Source organism: Podarcis melisellensis (assembly GCF_964234715.1).
Source record: "Podarcis melisellensis genome assembly, chromosome: 8".
NCBI lineage: Eukaryota > Metazoa > Chordata > Lepidosauria > Squamata > Lacertidae > Podarcis > Podarcis melisellensis.
The window spans coordinates 67123611-67136529 of NC_138540.1; the positions used below are offsets into that span (position 1 = coordinate 67123611).

Genomic DNA, 12919 nt, shown 5'->3' on the forward strand with positions numbered 1-12919 from the left:
TTAAGGGGTGGAAAGATTTCAGGCGGGTGGGTGCGGGGTGGGCTGGATACTGAGGCCGTCTGCAGGTGGCTGGAAGGGCCCGGGGAGCGAGGGGCTTTCTCGGGGCCCTTGCAGGCGCCCTTTCCCTCGGGCGTCCCCGGAGATGGGCGCCGCTTTCAGTCTCCTTTGCACCTGCAAAAGTTTGTGGGCGGAGGTACGGGCTTCGCCCGCAAAGAGGTGCGTAAAACTGGCCGCCGAAAAGCCTCTCTCTCTCCCCCCCACCATGGCGCAAAGGTTACGGGGTGCTGCAGAAGAAAAGAGGGGGAGGCGGCCCCCCGAATGTCGCTTTTTTTTTAATCAGCAAAGTTATTGCAATCTAAAAGAGGGATTGGACACACACACACACACCCCACCCCATCCCATTAAGTCCAAGTCTGTCTTCGGGAAAAGTAGGGCACGCAACCACTAACAGTGGTTGCCGGTTCGTTTCCGTACCCAATTCAAGCTGTCCCCCCCCCCAAAAAAAAATAAACAACCTCTGAAAGGCTGCCTTCTTCCCCACAGAACCTTTTGGGTGTTCAAATCAGCAGAGGAAGCTCTCTTGGTCGTTTCATAGCCCCCAGAAGTTGGTGTGTGTGAAAGCCTGGGAGAGGGTCTTCTCTGTGGCTGCCCCTAAGTTGTGGCACTCCCTCCTCGGCATCTGAGGCCTTCATTGCGTTATTTCTGCTGTGTGCTTTGACACCCGAGATATTGGCCCCCTAGTCAACTAAACACTTGCACTAGCAGGAGCCAGTGCAATGAGACTTCCCCCTCAATTCTTCCCCCCACCCCACCCCAAAATCATCCCGTGAGAATTCCCTGAGCTGCATGTTGTGGGGCAGTTGGTTCCTTTTACATATATTAATTGCATATCAATTGCATTCATACATAACAATTTCAGTATTTGTATAGGGGTTCTTCCAAGTGGGGCAGATTGTTCCGTCTGGCAAGCCAAGATGCTTTGCACCGAGAGAGCAATCATCATAGTGTGACACTGAATTCCTCCCATTTGTCAGCGTCTTCCCTATTCCTGTGACATTTGTTTTAAACAATCTTTAATGCTGTATTTCTGAATTGCTAGGAGCTTCTTTGGGACCTTATGGTGAGGAGAGAGTAGTAAATCAAATGAACCCCAACCCTATCTGCCCAGGAAAACTTTCTACATTGTCCTTTTGACACTAGGTGAATATCTTTTTTTATTGCCCTACATCAGATGTGGGGTATGTTGCTGCATTGCAATTCCCATCAGCTCCAGCAAGCATGCCCAATGAATGGCCAGCGATGATGGGAGCTGTAGTACACAGCAACATCTGGAGGGCCAAAAGTTCTCCACTTTTCCAGGAACTTCTAACCTTAAGCAGCTTGGAGGCTTACTGCCAGGTACTCATCCAGCTCCTTCCCTCACCCTCTCTTACCTACTGCTCCTTTGCTACTTGCCCATGAGGACTAGGAGGATGGCTGTGGTTTGTTTGTATTTCACTCCAGATCCTTGTGTAAGGAGTTGATATGCAAATATTTGAAAGAAATAAAGCTATGGTGGGGGGAAGCCAACCAGGGCATGAATCACACCAAAGTACTACTAGTAAAAAAATAAATAAATCATCAATCAGAACTTTTATTAGAAACCCAAAAAATGATAGGAAAAAAAAACATTACATTTTCAGATGGCATATTCAACTTATCTCTCAACAACTTTTTGTCTTTTTTATATATAAAAATGCAGTATTTCAGAGAGCAGCAGACTTGTGGTATCAGCCCCATACCAGACGAGGGTTATGTTGGTCCAAGAAAACAATCACAGATCCAAATACCGGTGTGGTACTTTTAAACTCAGTGCAAACAAATTTTGGAGAGGGTAACCGGGTTGAAAATTTCTGCAACAAAACCAAGATAGGTTCCTGGGAAGACACTCTGAGGGAAGCAATCTAGTTTAGAGGTATGTGGCAGGCCTGTGGCGCACTCTCAGGAGGAATGGCTAGAGAGGGCTGCCTCCAGTGTCTGTTGCCAGAGGCCATCACCCCACTCTGCCCAACGATAGGACTGGCCCTGCTTTCATTAGTTTGGGAAATTGGGGGGGAATGAAGCACAGTCCTGCCCCCCTGCTCCGAGTGCTGAACTCAATTTGAGATAGCTTCAAAGTATTAGCTAACATGTAAACTTCTATACCAGGAGCTTCTAAGATGACACCTTATAGGTGCCAGTGTCCCTAGTACCTTCCATGGCTGCCTGTTTCCACTGGCTCAGCCTCTCCCTAGTACAGCAAAGTTGTTATGCCATGCCCCCCACGGCAGCCATTTTGTGACCTAAGGCACTTTTTAAAAAAGTTCTAAATGTAGCCCACTGACCCAAAAAGGTTGGCAACCCCTGTACTACATAATAATTACATATTTACAGAGTGATCTTAAAGGGCTGCTGGGCAGCAAGGAATGACTTGGGATAGAGTACAAGGATTGCTACGCCAGTGGCTGGAATCATGAACAAGCACTTCGTACTGCAATGTTTTGTTGCAGCCCCCTTATATCACCCTCTTTTTTTGTCTTTGAGACAATTAGAATCCTATATTTTAAAGAAGTAGAAGATCTGAGATACTTAGGTAGGCATAATTTGTGCCAGAAGCCAGATTCTGTGCACAGAATACACACATAAATCCAGGTTTGAGAATGGAAATGGGAGTTTCCTGTTTGTCCCATCCAATCACCTCAATGGTTATTCCATTCATGTATTTGGTCAGAAACCCCACAAACTGAAACAGGCCTTAATTGACCTATTAGCCCTTACCATATTCTGTGTCAGTGAGTTCCACAGGACTGTCGGGCACAAGAAAACGAAGCAGAAAGACATGAACACAGCAAACTGCACAATGCCCCTTATCCCCACATCCCTTCTTCCTGGAGAATGTATGCTGGGGTTGGCTGAGAGAACAATACTTACTCTGCTAGTAGACTTTCTGCCCAATGTACTAGCCTTTACTTAAAAGGAACATAAAAGCCTGCCTTACACTGAGCCAGATAAAAACCAAGCTAGATGGATCTTTTATTATCTGGTAGCAGCTCTCCAGGGTAAACCCATCGGTACCTGGAGATGCCAGGGACTGAGACCTCCTTCTGCATGCAAAGCAGATGTTCTCCCCACCAAGCTACTCATCTACAGCTGGTAGCTGAGCAAAAATAATAAATTCAGCTCTGGTTGTTCTTAGTGCTGAAAAAGCAGCTTAAAACAACTTTGCTTGTTTAAATCATCTTACATCTGGGGCCTGGTTTGATTCTGTTTTGGAACCAGCAAAGCTTTCGCTGGCTGATTGGTCTACATTATTCATTCATCCTTTGCAAAGAAATCTGCAGGGTGCTCACTGCGGAAAAGAACCAGCTGTTTAAAGATTGCCCTGAACTTTTCACACCCTGGGGAAAGGGCCAGAGCATATACAGTGATATTGCTTCTCTTTAAAACTGGTCAAACCAGAATGGAGCATTTGAAGGCGAGGACGGACGTGGTATTTAAAAGGGCAGTCACAGTGAGTTCTTCACCCATGAGAGCCAAACTGGATTTGCTATTTCCACAGCAGATATACCTACCAGCAAGACAACCCCACGTGTTCAGACATCTACTCATCTTTCTGATGGGCCATCCACCTCTTAAAACGTCTGAAGTGGTACATTCATATTTATTCATTTTTTTAAAAGTAACATTTTAAAAACAGTTGCAAACCTAATAGTGGGATTTGGGGAGGGATTTCATTGTCGGGGAGAACTGCCAATTTGGCAACTCCCACAGCTGCTTTCCTTTTTGTTCAAAATTTAACCATTCTGCAGACTTGCAGAATTGGTTTTCTCATAGCTTGGCAGGAGAGGATCAAAAACGGGACAAGGGCACTTTCCAAACTGGCTGAGCTGTTCTAAAAATATTGGGCTGGATCTTATGGCGTACTGCCCTACCAACCTCAGTCTGCCCTCAGCCAGCCCACACTGGCCTGTCTTCTTAACGACAACCAGTCCTGGCTCCCAGCCTCCTCCATAGCCCCTGTACCACTCAGCAGGGAACAGGACAGGGAGAAAACTAGAATTACTTGTCTGCATCTGCCCTTGGCTCTAGGTCCGCCCGCTGTTGGCCTCCCTGCCTTCCCAGTGGCGGCTGGTGCCCAAATCCAAACAACAAGAAGTTTGGATTCAGCCTGAAAAGCTTCCAAAGTGCGAGCAGCAGTGGTTTCAAAACATTACAGAACTCACAGATTCCACAGGAAGTTATCAGGAGCTCCGTAATGTACAAAATCAATTTGTTCTCTGTTACTCCAAGAGTAGAGCCAAAGAGTGGAAGTCACAAGGAAACAGATTTTGGCTAATAGGAGACATGTCCTAATTGCTAGAACTGTTCAACAGAGGAACAGACGGCCTCATGAGGTGGTGGTCTTTCCTTTGCTGAAGGTATTTGAGCAGAGGTGCAACCAGCTTCTGCCAGGGATGCTGCAGCTGCAAGATTCCTGCAGTGTGCAGAAGGTTGGACCTCTAAGCTCCCTTCTGACTTAAAACAGTCTATGAATCTGTAATCTTATGAGTGATAATGGCAGACAGGCTGCTCAATATGGGCCCCAAGACATTTTGCAGCCTGAAGAAGAGCTACAGATGCCCCTCACTTCCCACGAGCGCCCAAAGCTTTGAAAAGCTTTGCTTTATCAGACATGAGTTCTGCCCTTCATCAATCTTCTTCATTTGGAGGGCAGTGACTTCCATGGGACATGGGAAAGGTGTGGCTGTCCTGGCAGAATGCAGTCCCTGAAAGGTGAATAGCGGAGGGCAAGACCTGGAGTTTGCACACCATTATCCAACTTCTCCAGCAGCGCACACCTGGTGCCTAACAGATATAGCCACACGGAACCTGCTTTATGCAAAGTCAGACCACTGGCCCATTTTGCTCAGCACGGTTGACACTGATTGGCAGCAGCGCTCCAGGGCTTTGGGCAGGGGCCTTCTTCATCCCCTCCTGGAGATGCTGTCAGGAATTGAACCTGGGACTTTATGCATGAAAAGCAGATGCTGTACCACTGAGCTGCAGCCCTTCCCCCTAAAGCGCATTCTCAACCGACTAGGCCAGTTGGGACCAACCAAGGCTCCCAAAATCGTCTGCATGCAGCAGATGTGAAGATACTCTGCACTGAATGAAGAGATGCGGAAACGGATCCATGAGGGTAGGGTATTTGACCTCTACTGGGGGAAGAGCCACGTGAATCCTCATGGGGCTGGAGCAGGATGTGCAGCAGCTCTGAAGCCCTGCCAAAGGCCTGGCTTGGTTTTCCAAGTCTCCAGCATATATGCATTCGCTGCATGTTTTCAGATTTCTCTTGGAAGCAGGGCTCATCCCTCGTGACTGTCGTAACAGAAGCCGAGATTGCTACAAAACCAAACACTGCACTAGGAGTCTGAATCCCACCCAAGTGTACATTTGTTCTCGAGCGAGAAAATCAAACGGAGGCAGAGATGACTTGGAGATGGAGCCTCCACAGCCAACGAGAAGATACCTCAGTTGCGTGAGGCCGCAAAAAGAAGCCAGAAAAAGTCAACCAAGCAACATCAGCAGAGCTCCTGTCCTTTCTCCTGGTCCTGCTTAACAACAGCAATGAAAACAGTGGCCAAGCCAAAGCCAGTGGCTTCTTCCCAAGGATATGATCAAGGAAGTGATTACGCAGATGGCATCCTATGGAGAACAGCAGGCTCAAAGGAGATGGGGCGAGTCCACCTTAGGTCCGCAAAGCAGCTCAGACAGATTCATCTCTGCAGCTGGAACGTGAACAAAATGGTCCCATCAGTCTTGCAATGGGTGGACAAAGCTGGAGGGGAAAACTCCTGTTCTTGTGCCATCGCCTTCAATGAAACCAATCTGGGGGGGGGGGGACAGATACAAGAGGGAGACAGGATTAAAAGGGGTGGGGGAAGGCAGATGAAAGAGAGGCTCTTGCAAATGTACCTTTCATAGCACCTGCCTTATTATTCCCCCCAAAAAACATTCTTAGGTTCAAATCTGCAATGAACCTTCCACATGACCGCAATCGTTTCATTGTTTTTGAGAGTGTGACTGCGCTCTTTTCCTTCTGTATAATTGATGGGATAATGCCTGCAACGAGGCTCGCTCTTTCGATTGGCAGAAATAGCAGTAGTGACCACGACAGCCTCCTAATCTCTGCTTAAACCACATGTCCGTAGCAACCACCAGTACTTCCCAGAGAAAATTTGAGTAGAGCGACCAGAGTATCCACTGCTGAGTATGATGAGCAGAAGAAGTTTCTGGTGTCTGCTGTGGGGAAATGTCAGGAACAGCATTTCTGGAATACTGGGCACACTTATAAAGATGGATTTCACTAGTGGGAGGGAAAAGGGAAGGGGAGAGGTATGACATAAGGAGCCTCAACACATCACTCGTAAAGAATGGAAAGAGCGCAATTGTACAAGGAAATGATTATAGTGGTGCAGAAGGTCCATTGCAAATACACACCCATGTTGGAAAAAACATGCCTTTGATAGCACCATCCTCCTGCCGTCTTTCCTTCCTTCCCTCCCAAACTAGAAGGAACAGTGTTCCCCCACTTTGTCCCATGGAGGAAGCAGCAACACTCACCCAACTTTGATCATCCTCTTCCCGCGTCACCACAATCACTTCACCCTTGGAGAAAGTCAGCTCCCGAGCCTTGTCCCCCTTGCAGTCAACCAAGGCCATGACTCTCTTCGGCCGTCCCTTAGCCTGCAAAAATGGAAAATGGTAGTCGTCAGTTTCACACAACCCTCTTTCCCTTGTGTCACTGAGCCACAGCCCTTCCGTGGTTCTGTGAAGCCAAAACAGAATTGCAAACAGGCACCTCATTGATGAAAGGGTGAAGAGTCACCCACCCCCTAGCCACAGGTTACCCAACCCTGCCGAAAGCCTTGTCACCCATTCTGCAAGCCAGCAGGGGAGAACCTGTGACACGCCCCGCCCCCCGGATGTTGTAAGACTACATCATGCCTGATATGCATATTTATTGTGGATTTTTTGGGGGGGGGTTAAGCTGTTTGAATCTTCACACTTAGCCTTGGGGTTCTTAGCAATCTCTGCTGGGCACCCCTATACCATATTTACTCGAATCTAATGCTCACCTTTTTTGGTCAAATTACACTGCAAAAATCAAGGTGCACATTAGATTCAATGGCACATTTACATTCACCAGCAGATACTTTTATTGGTTTCAAGGTTCTGAAAATTAAGGTGCGCATTAGATTTGATAGTGCATTAGACTTGTATTTACTAAAGCACGTGTTGCCCAGTCTTCAGCCAAAAAAAAAGAAGAAGAAAAAGAGGAAAGGAAAGCCTCCTGGAGAGGCTTTTCAATATCTGTAATTAGAGAGTTCTTGTCCTAAAGGCTGGCAATTAAGACACAACTCAAAAGGAAAAGGGGTTGGGGGACAAGAAGGAAAAAGCAAACTCAGGTATTAGTCCTTAGTTGCAGATTTCTTCTAACAAGCAGTTGGAACGGAAACAGCTCAAGGAGGAAGAGAAGCAAAAAGTTTCCGGGCTCTCAGCTGATACAGTCCTGCCTCTCCCTGTGCTATAGCCTGCATATATCACCATAGGAAAGTTCTACAGCTCATCCTGCCTTTGAAGCTCACAAGAGGTCCATCATTCTTTCCTACCAGCCTGAAGGCTCTAGGGGCAACCACAACCTCTTTCCACAACAGCCTTTATCATCTGAACTTACTTCTCAATGACTCGATTACTGAAATGGATGCACACTGACTATTGGCCCCAGATACCGAATGCTGACAATGCTCACCGATGTTGTGTTCAAGAGGAAATCCCAAACCACGTGGAAAACTTGTTTGAAACACAGCATCGCCATCTCACAGAACTCACCGGGGCAAACCTTCTTGGCATCGGCACGGGGGGCGGCGTCTGGGCCAGCATCGGAGACTTGCAGGAAGGCAGTTCTTCTGGGCAACCAGAGCTTTGAGGGGAAAGTGGGGTGCCAGGCAGCTTGCCCACGGAGCCACTACTGATCCGCCGATAGGATCGGGTGCTCTCAGAGCTGTAGAGGGAAGAGAAGGGGCACGTAAACAAAGGGTAGCCAAGAAACTCCTGCATGCCAGGAACGGGCAGCGCCACAGGCAAAAGTGGGTGGAGCCACAGATGTGACTCTAACCCTTGTACACTACAGCCAGAAACGCATCTCCCCACCAGGCAAGCAAGAGGCTTCAAGGGCACATTCCAGCCAGGCAAAAGCACCCAAGGGAGGTGCAGATCAAGGCTGGTAAGGGCTGTGGCCCAGTGTGAGTCCTGAACCCCAGGTCCGAGGTTTTCCAGCCTAGCCCTAGAGCAAGGGTGGTCTTGCCTGGTGGTCTGCATTCAGTTCAGACCTAAAAATAACATTAGTTTGGTTGAGTCAGGACAGAAGGGAGCAAAGGCTCCATCTGCACTATGCGTTTAAAGCATCATCATACCACTTTGAACAGCTATGGTTTTCTCTAAAGAATGCTGGGAAGCCAGAGTGCTTCAACAATTGATCCCTCTCTCTGCAGAACTCTGGGAAATGCAGCTGTGGGAGAGGAACAGGGGGTCTCCTAACAACTCTCAGCAACCTTAACAAACTACATTTCCCAGGATTCTTTGGGGGGAAGCCATGACTGCTTAAAGTGGTACGATACCGTTTTAAAAGTATAGTGCAGGTGATGCCAAAATCAGTTTCCCCCAGGCCATTTATGGTAACCATACCTTAGACTAGGCCCTTGAAGCTACTGCTAACCTACCAGGTGCTTGGCTTTCAGGCCTTTCCACAACTGACACCTCCTGGTCTCACCTGAACTTGACCGGGTTGGCTTGTCCTTGTTCTGGAGAGGTCCCAGGAGAAGGCTGTAGCACTGTTGCCTGACTGGGGTCCGATCTTCTGCGCAGGGATCCACTTTCCTTTTCGGAGCAGGTTTCCCAGTAGGCTGTGCCTTTGACTTCCACAGAATTGCGGAAGCTCGATGGCTGCCGGGACGTGCCACCATCTGGCATTCCAGGAACGCTGGAAGTGGACGAGTGCCGCCCCTCAGGGACATCTGGCGACTGAGGCAAAGACTCTGAGGGGTCTAGAAAGAAATGGGAAATGGATTACTTACTGAAGCAGAAACCAAGATCTCAGAATTACATTGGCTAAGTAAACAGAAGGATGGAGGGTTGTGGTCAATGTTAGCCATACTCAGAGTCATCTATATCCACAGAACTATGATACCTAGCACCCGTAATTGCAGTTCTAAAGATCCTTCAGGGAAAGCCATGTGTTTTAAATGTATAGTGTGGATGTAGCTAATGCTAATGGACATGACTTAGGCCCTTTAGTTTTAATGGGTCTATTAGGACCCATTGGTATGCCCCACAGAGAAACTTACAGTCTTCAAATAAAAACATCTTGAAGGTCCCAGGCCACAGAGAAGTTAGGCTGGCCTCAACTAGAGCCAGGGCTTTTTCGGCTGTGGCTCTGATCTGGTGGAACGCTCTGTCACTAGAGACTAGGGCCCTGCGGGACTTGACATCTTTCCGCAGGGCCTGCAAGACAGAGCTGTTCCACCAGGCCTTTGGCCAGGGCACAGCCTGACTCCCTCCCTCGGCAATCTTCGTGGAGCTCTGGCACAATGGTTGCCAGTGGCTTGATTTGAATCAATTTTATAATGAATGATTTTAGAGTGTTGTTTGTACTGTGCTTTTGTACTGTTTTATTTTTGTTAGCCGCCCTGAGCCCGGCTTTGGCTGGGGAGGGCGGGATATAAATAAAATTTATTATTATTTATTATTAATAAAACCTAGTTGGGTATTATCCTGGACACTTTTTTCATACCTGGAAGGAGTGAGCAGTAAATAGAAGGTATCAGGCAATGATTTTAGGGCTTAATGGAGATACTGGATACAAGCTCCCAATGGATGCTAAGATCTTTCTACTCGGAGCACATAGGCAGCTGCTTAGGAGTTTGGTGGTTACAGGGAGGGCATTACTGACTGCAAAACTGAAGGCTAGAACATCTGCTGGATATGCAAACATCAGAATGTAAGAATCAGAAAGTATGTCTGTACACATAAACTTAACATAATAAATATTTTTGCGAGGGAAAATGATTTAATCAGAAGATGGGTTCCATTTTATTCAACTCTCCAGCCAATGTGCCCCAAGAAAATGTCCATGTAGAATCTTGGCTATAGTCTAAGATATAATGCATAGACACACACATACAGTATGTATAATATAAATATAATACATGGGTTTCATGCACATTGTGAATTTAGATATTGTATAATTTGTGTCTCTCTGTGTTTATACACACTTCATTTTCCAATTGCAACAGACTTGCTCTTTTTCTACTGGGGCTCTGATGTACACCTTTGTGCAAAGCATGTGGTCAGTCTTGTCACTGCTTGGCTCTACTTACCCAAAGCACTCTGCCCTGGTTTTGTCTTGGAATTCCCTCTGGTGGGATTTTTGACTGGCAGCGGTGGTGGGGTCTCCTCACTCTTTGAGCTTCGCAGGCCAGGCCGTGAGGGGACCAGGATGGTCTCGTAGGTCTTGTTGCTGATGTCTATACCTGTGCAACTCCACCTGTTTGTAGGGAAGAGGGCAGGCTGGCCTGTGGTCGGAGACGATGAAGTCCCAAAAGACCGCTGCAGTGGGCTCACCTATCGGAGAAAGCAGCAAAGCTCTGTTTCAATATCCCTATACCTCTTAGCTCACTGTTCCCCAGCCTCCCAGTGCCTCCCAGACTTCGTTGGATTACAACTTCTCTCACCACTGAGTCATACTAGTTGTTGTCTCAAAACATCTGGAGCGCATGACATCAGAAGACGACTATACTAGAGGCTCATTCCCTTCTTTCACTGCACTCAGGACCAGTTCCTGAAACTAACCCGTCCTCTAAGTCTTAAGGGCCTCTCCATGGCTCAAAAGCACATTCCAATTTGAGGCAGCAAATGGTGTCGAAATTGGTGCACATGTGAAGAGATTTGTGAGACACGAGCAAGAGCGAAGGCCATAGGAGTGAACCAGAAGAGCCCTGGCTAAAGACCCGTCTACTTCAACACTCCACTTTTCACAGTGGCCAATTTGATGCCTCCTGAAAACCTACAAGGAGGATACGAAGGCAACAGAGCTCTCCCATTGAGGCTTCCCAGCTGGTAGCGGAGACAGACTACCTCAAACCACAAGGTTGTGTGGCTGGAGAGAAAGTAATGGGGTGAGAGAAACGGGCCAGTCTAGGCAGGTGGAGGACCTTGCAATGAAGTTCCAGTCAAGCTGTGACTGTGGGTGCAATGTTTATGAACCTGTTGAAGGCTTCTACCAGCTCCTTCCTTGTACAACCCCAGGCTGGCCATGTAGGTCCAGCCCTCAGAACCCAAGAACAGTCTTCCTAGATCAGATCAGAGGCCCATCAGGTCCAGCATCCTTTTCTCACAGTGGCCAACCAGATGTCTATGGGAAGCCCAAAAGTTGGACATGAGTGCAACAGCGACATTCCACACTTCTGATTCCCAACAACTGGTATTCAGAAACATTCCGTCTTAGACAATGGAGGTAGAACATAGCCTGCCCTCCATGAATGCCTGACCATCTTTTAAAACCCTCACAGCATCTTGTGGGAACAAATTTCATAACCATGTGCCCTCTGGTTTCCCAACCACAGGACGTCATTTACCAGGGCAACCAGAGGGCAAGACATCCTTACAGCAGGTTCAGTTCTTTGATCTGCAGAGAAATACTGGATTTACACTGCATAGGACAAACTCCAAGTTCCATGATCCCTAACCACTGGCCATGTTGACTGGGGCTGATGGGAACTGGGCTCCCCACTTCTGAATTAGGGCAAACGCAGTCAGAGCTCCTAACACACAGACCTTCTCGTCCAGCTCATCTTCACTGTCGTACGAAAACTCCTGAGGGGTTTCCCAGTCATAGTCCAAGTGTATCTGGGAAGCCAATTTCCCCGCCTGGGCTTGCTCCAGCTGTAAACAAAGAGGACACAGAGACTCCATCGTCAGTTTACCAAGGAGGAAGACCCTTCTGGTTCCTGCAAGTGCTGTAGTGCTGCAAAACCTAGCACGCTTGGGGACACAATGGGGCTTACCCTCCCCCCCCCGAAATCATGCACTGGAATCCTTCCAAATGCTATAGGAGGCAACGATGGGTCTGCTACTAACAGTGCAAACCATATCTACTCAGAAGTAAGTCCCACCAAGCTCAATGGATTCAACAACCAAGGAAATGTGGAGACCAGAAACCGTCTTGGCTGTGAGTCCCAGAAGACATGCTCCCTGCAGACCTTTTCCATGTGGCCTGGGAAGGTGGAACCTTGACTGACTCCAGCTACAAAAGCTGAGGCTGCTGAATGGACTCTTGGGCAGGGGTATTGGGGGGGGCGTGATTTTTTATATATCTTAATTTTAGATCTTATAATTTACGTGGAAATTGCTCAATTTGGTTGCATATTTTTTGAAGTTTTATTTATTGTTTATAACCATTCTTGTTACGTTGTGATTATGTATTTTTTTCCCCATGTTGCATGCCACTTTGAGCATCATTTAAACTAGGGAAAGGTGGCATACAGATTAAGTATGCATACATCTAAATGTTCTTAGGACTGTAGCCATAGCCAGTCAATTCCAGCTCACTAACAAGCACTGTTTGCAGGGTCCCCTCTGCCTGGACCTCAATGACCCTCTGCAAGCCACACCCCTTACCAGTCCTTAGCCACACCCTGCTTAAATGCCTTTGCCTGTCTGGAATGTGGCCGTGGACAGTGACAATGTCCACCTTTCCTTCAAGGAGCTCAAGATGACATACCAGATTCTCTCCTTCCTTTTTAACCCCCACAGCAACCCCACGGGGTAAGTTAGGGCAGCAAATAGTGCCTGCTGCAAAAAT

At 47.6% G+C, this 12919-nt stretch overlaps 1 protein-coding gene across 3 annotated transcripts in view; it reads right to left on the bottom strand.

The window, feature by feature from the left end:
* Window positions 1-3442: 3442 nt before the first annotated feature.
* The window catches only part of ASAP3 (ArfGAP with SH3 domain, ankyrin repeat and PH domain 3), a 70661-nt gene continuing 61184 nt past the window's right edge, over window positions 3443-12919 (bottom strand). For 2 of the 3 annotated variants that reach the window (XM_081920559.1, XM_081920560.1), the window contains exons 21-26: window positions 11893-12000; window positions 10437-10680; window positions 8831-9104; window positions 7891-8062; window positions 6622-6744; window positions 3443-5886 (exon numbers count right to left, since the gene is read on the bottom strand). In XM_081920559.1, coding sequence (XP_081776685.1) covers window positions 5812-5886; window positions 6622-6744; window positions 7891-8062; window positions 8831-9104; window positions 10437-10680; window positions 11893-12000 — 996 coding nt within the window. In that variant the 3' untranslated portion in view covers window positions 3443-5811. The remainder of the gene's footprint in view (window positions 5887-6621; window positions 6745-7890; window positions 8063-8830; window positions 9105-10436; window positions 10681-11892; window positions 12001-12919) is intronic. The other variant, XR_014170810.1, reaches the window with a different exon arrangement.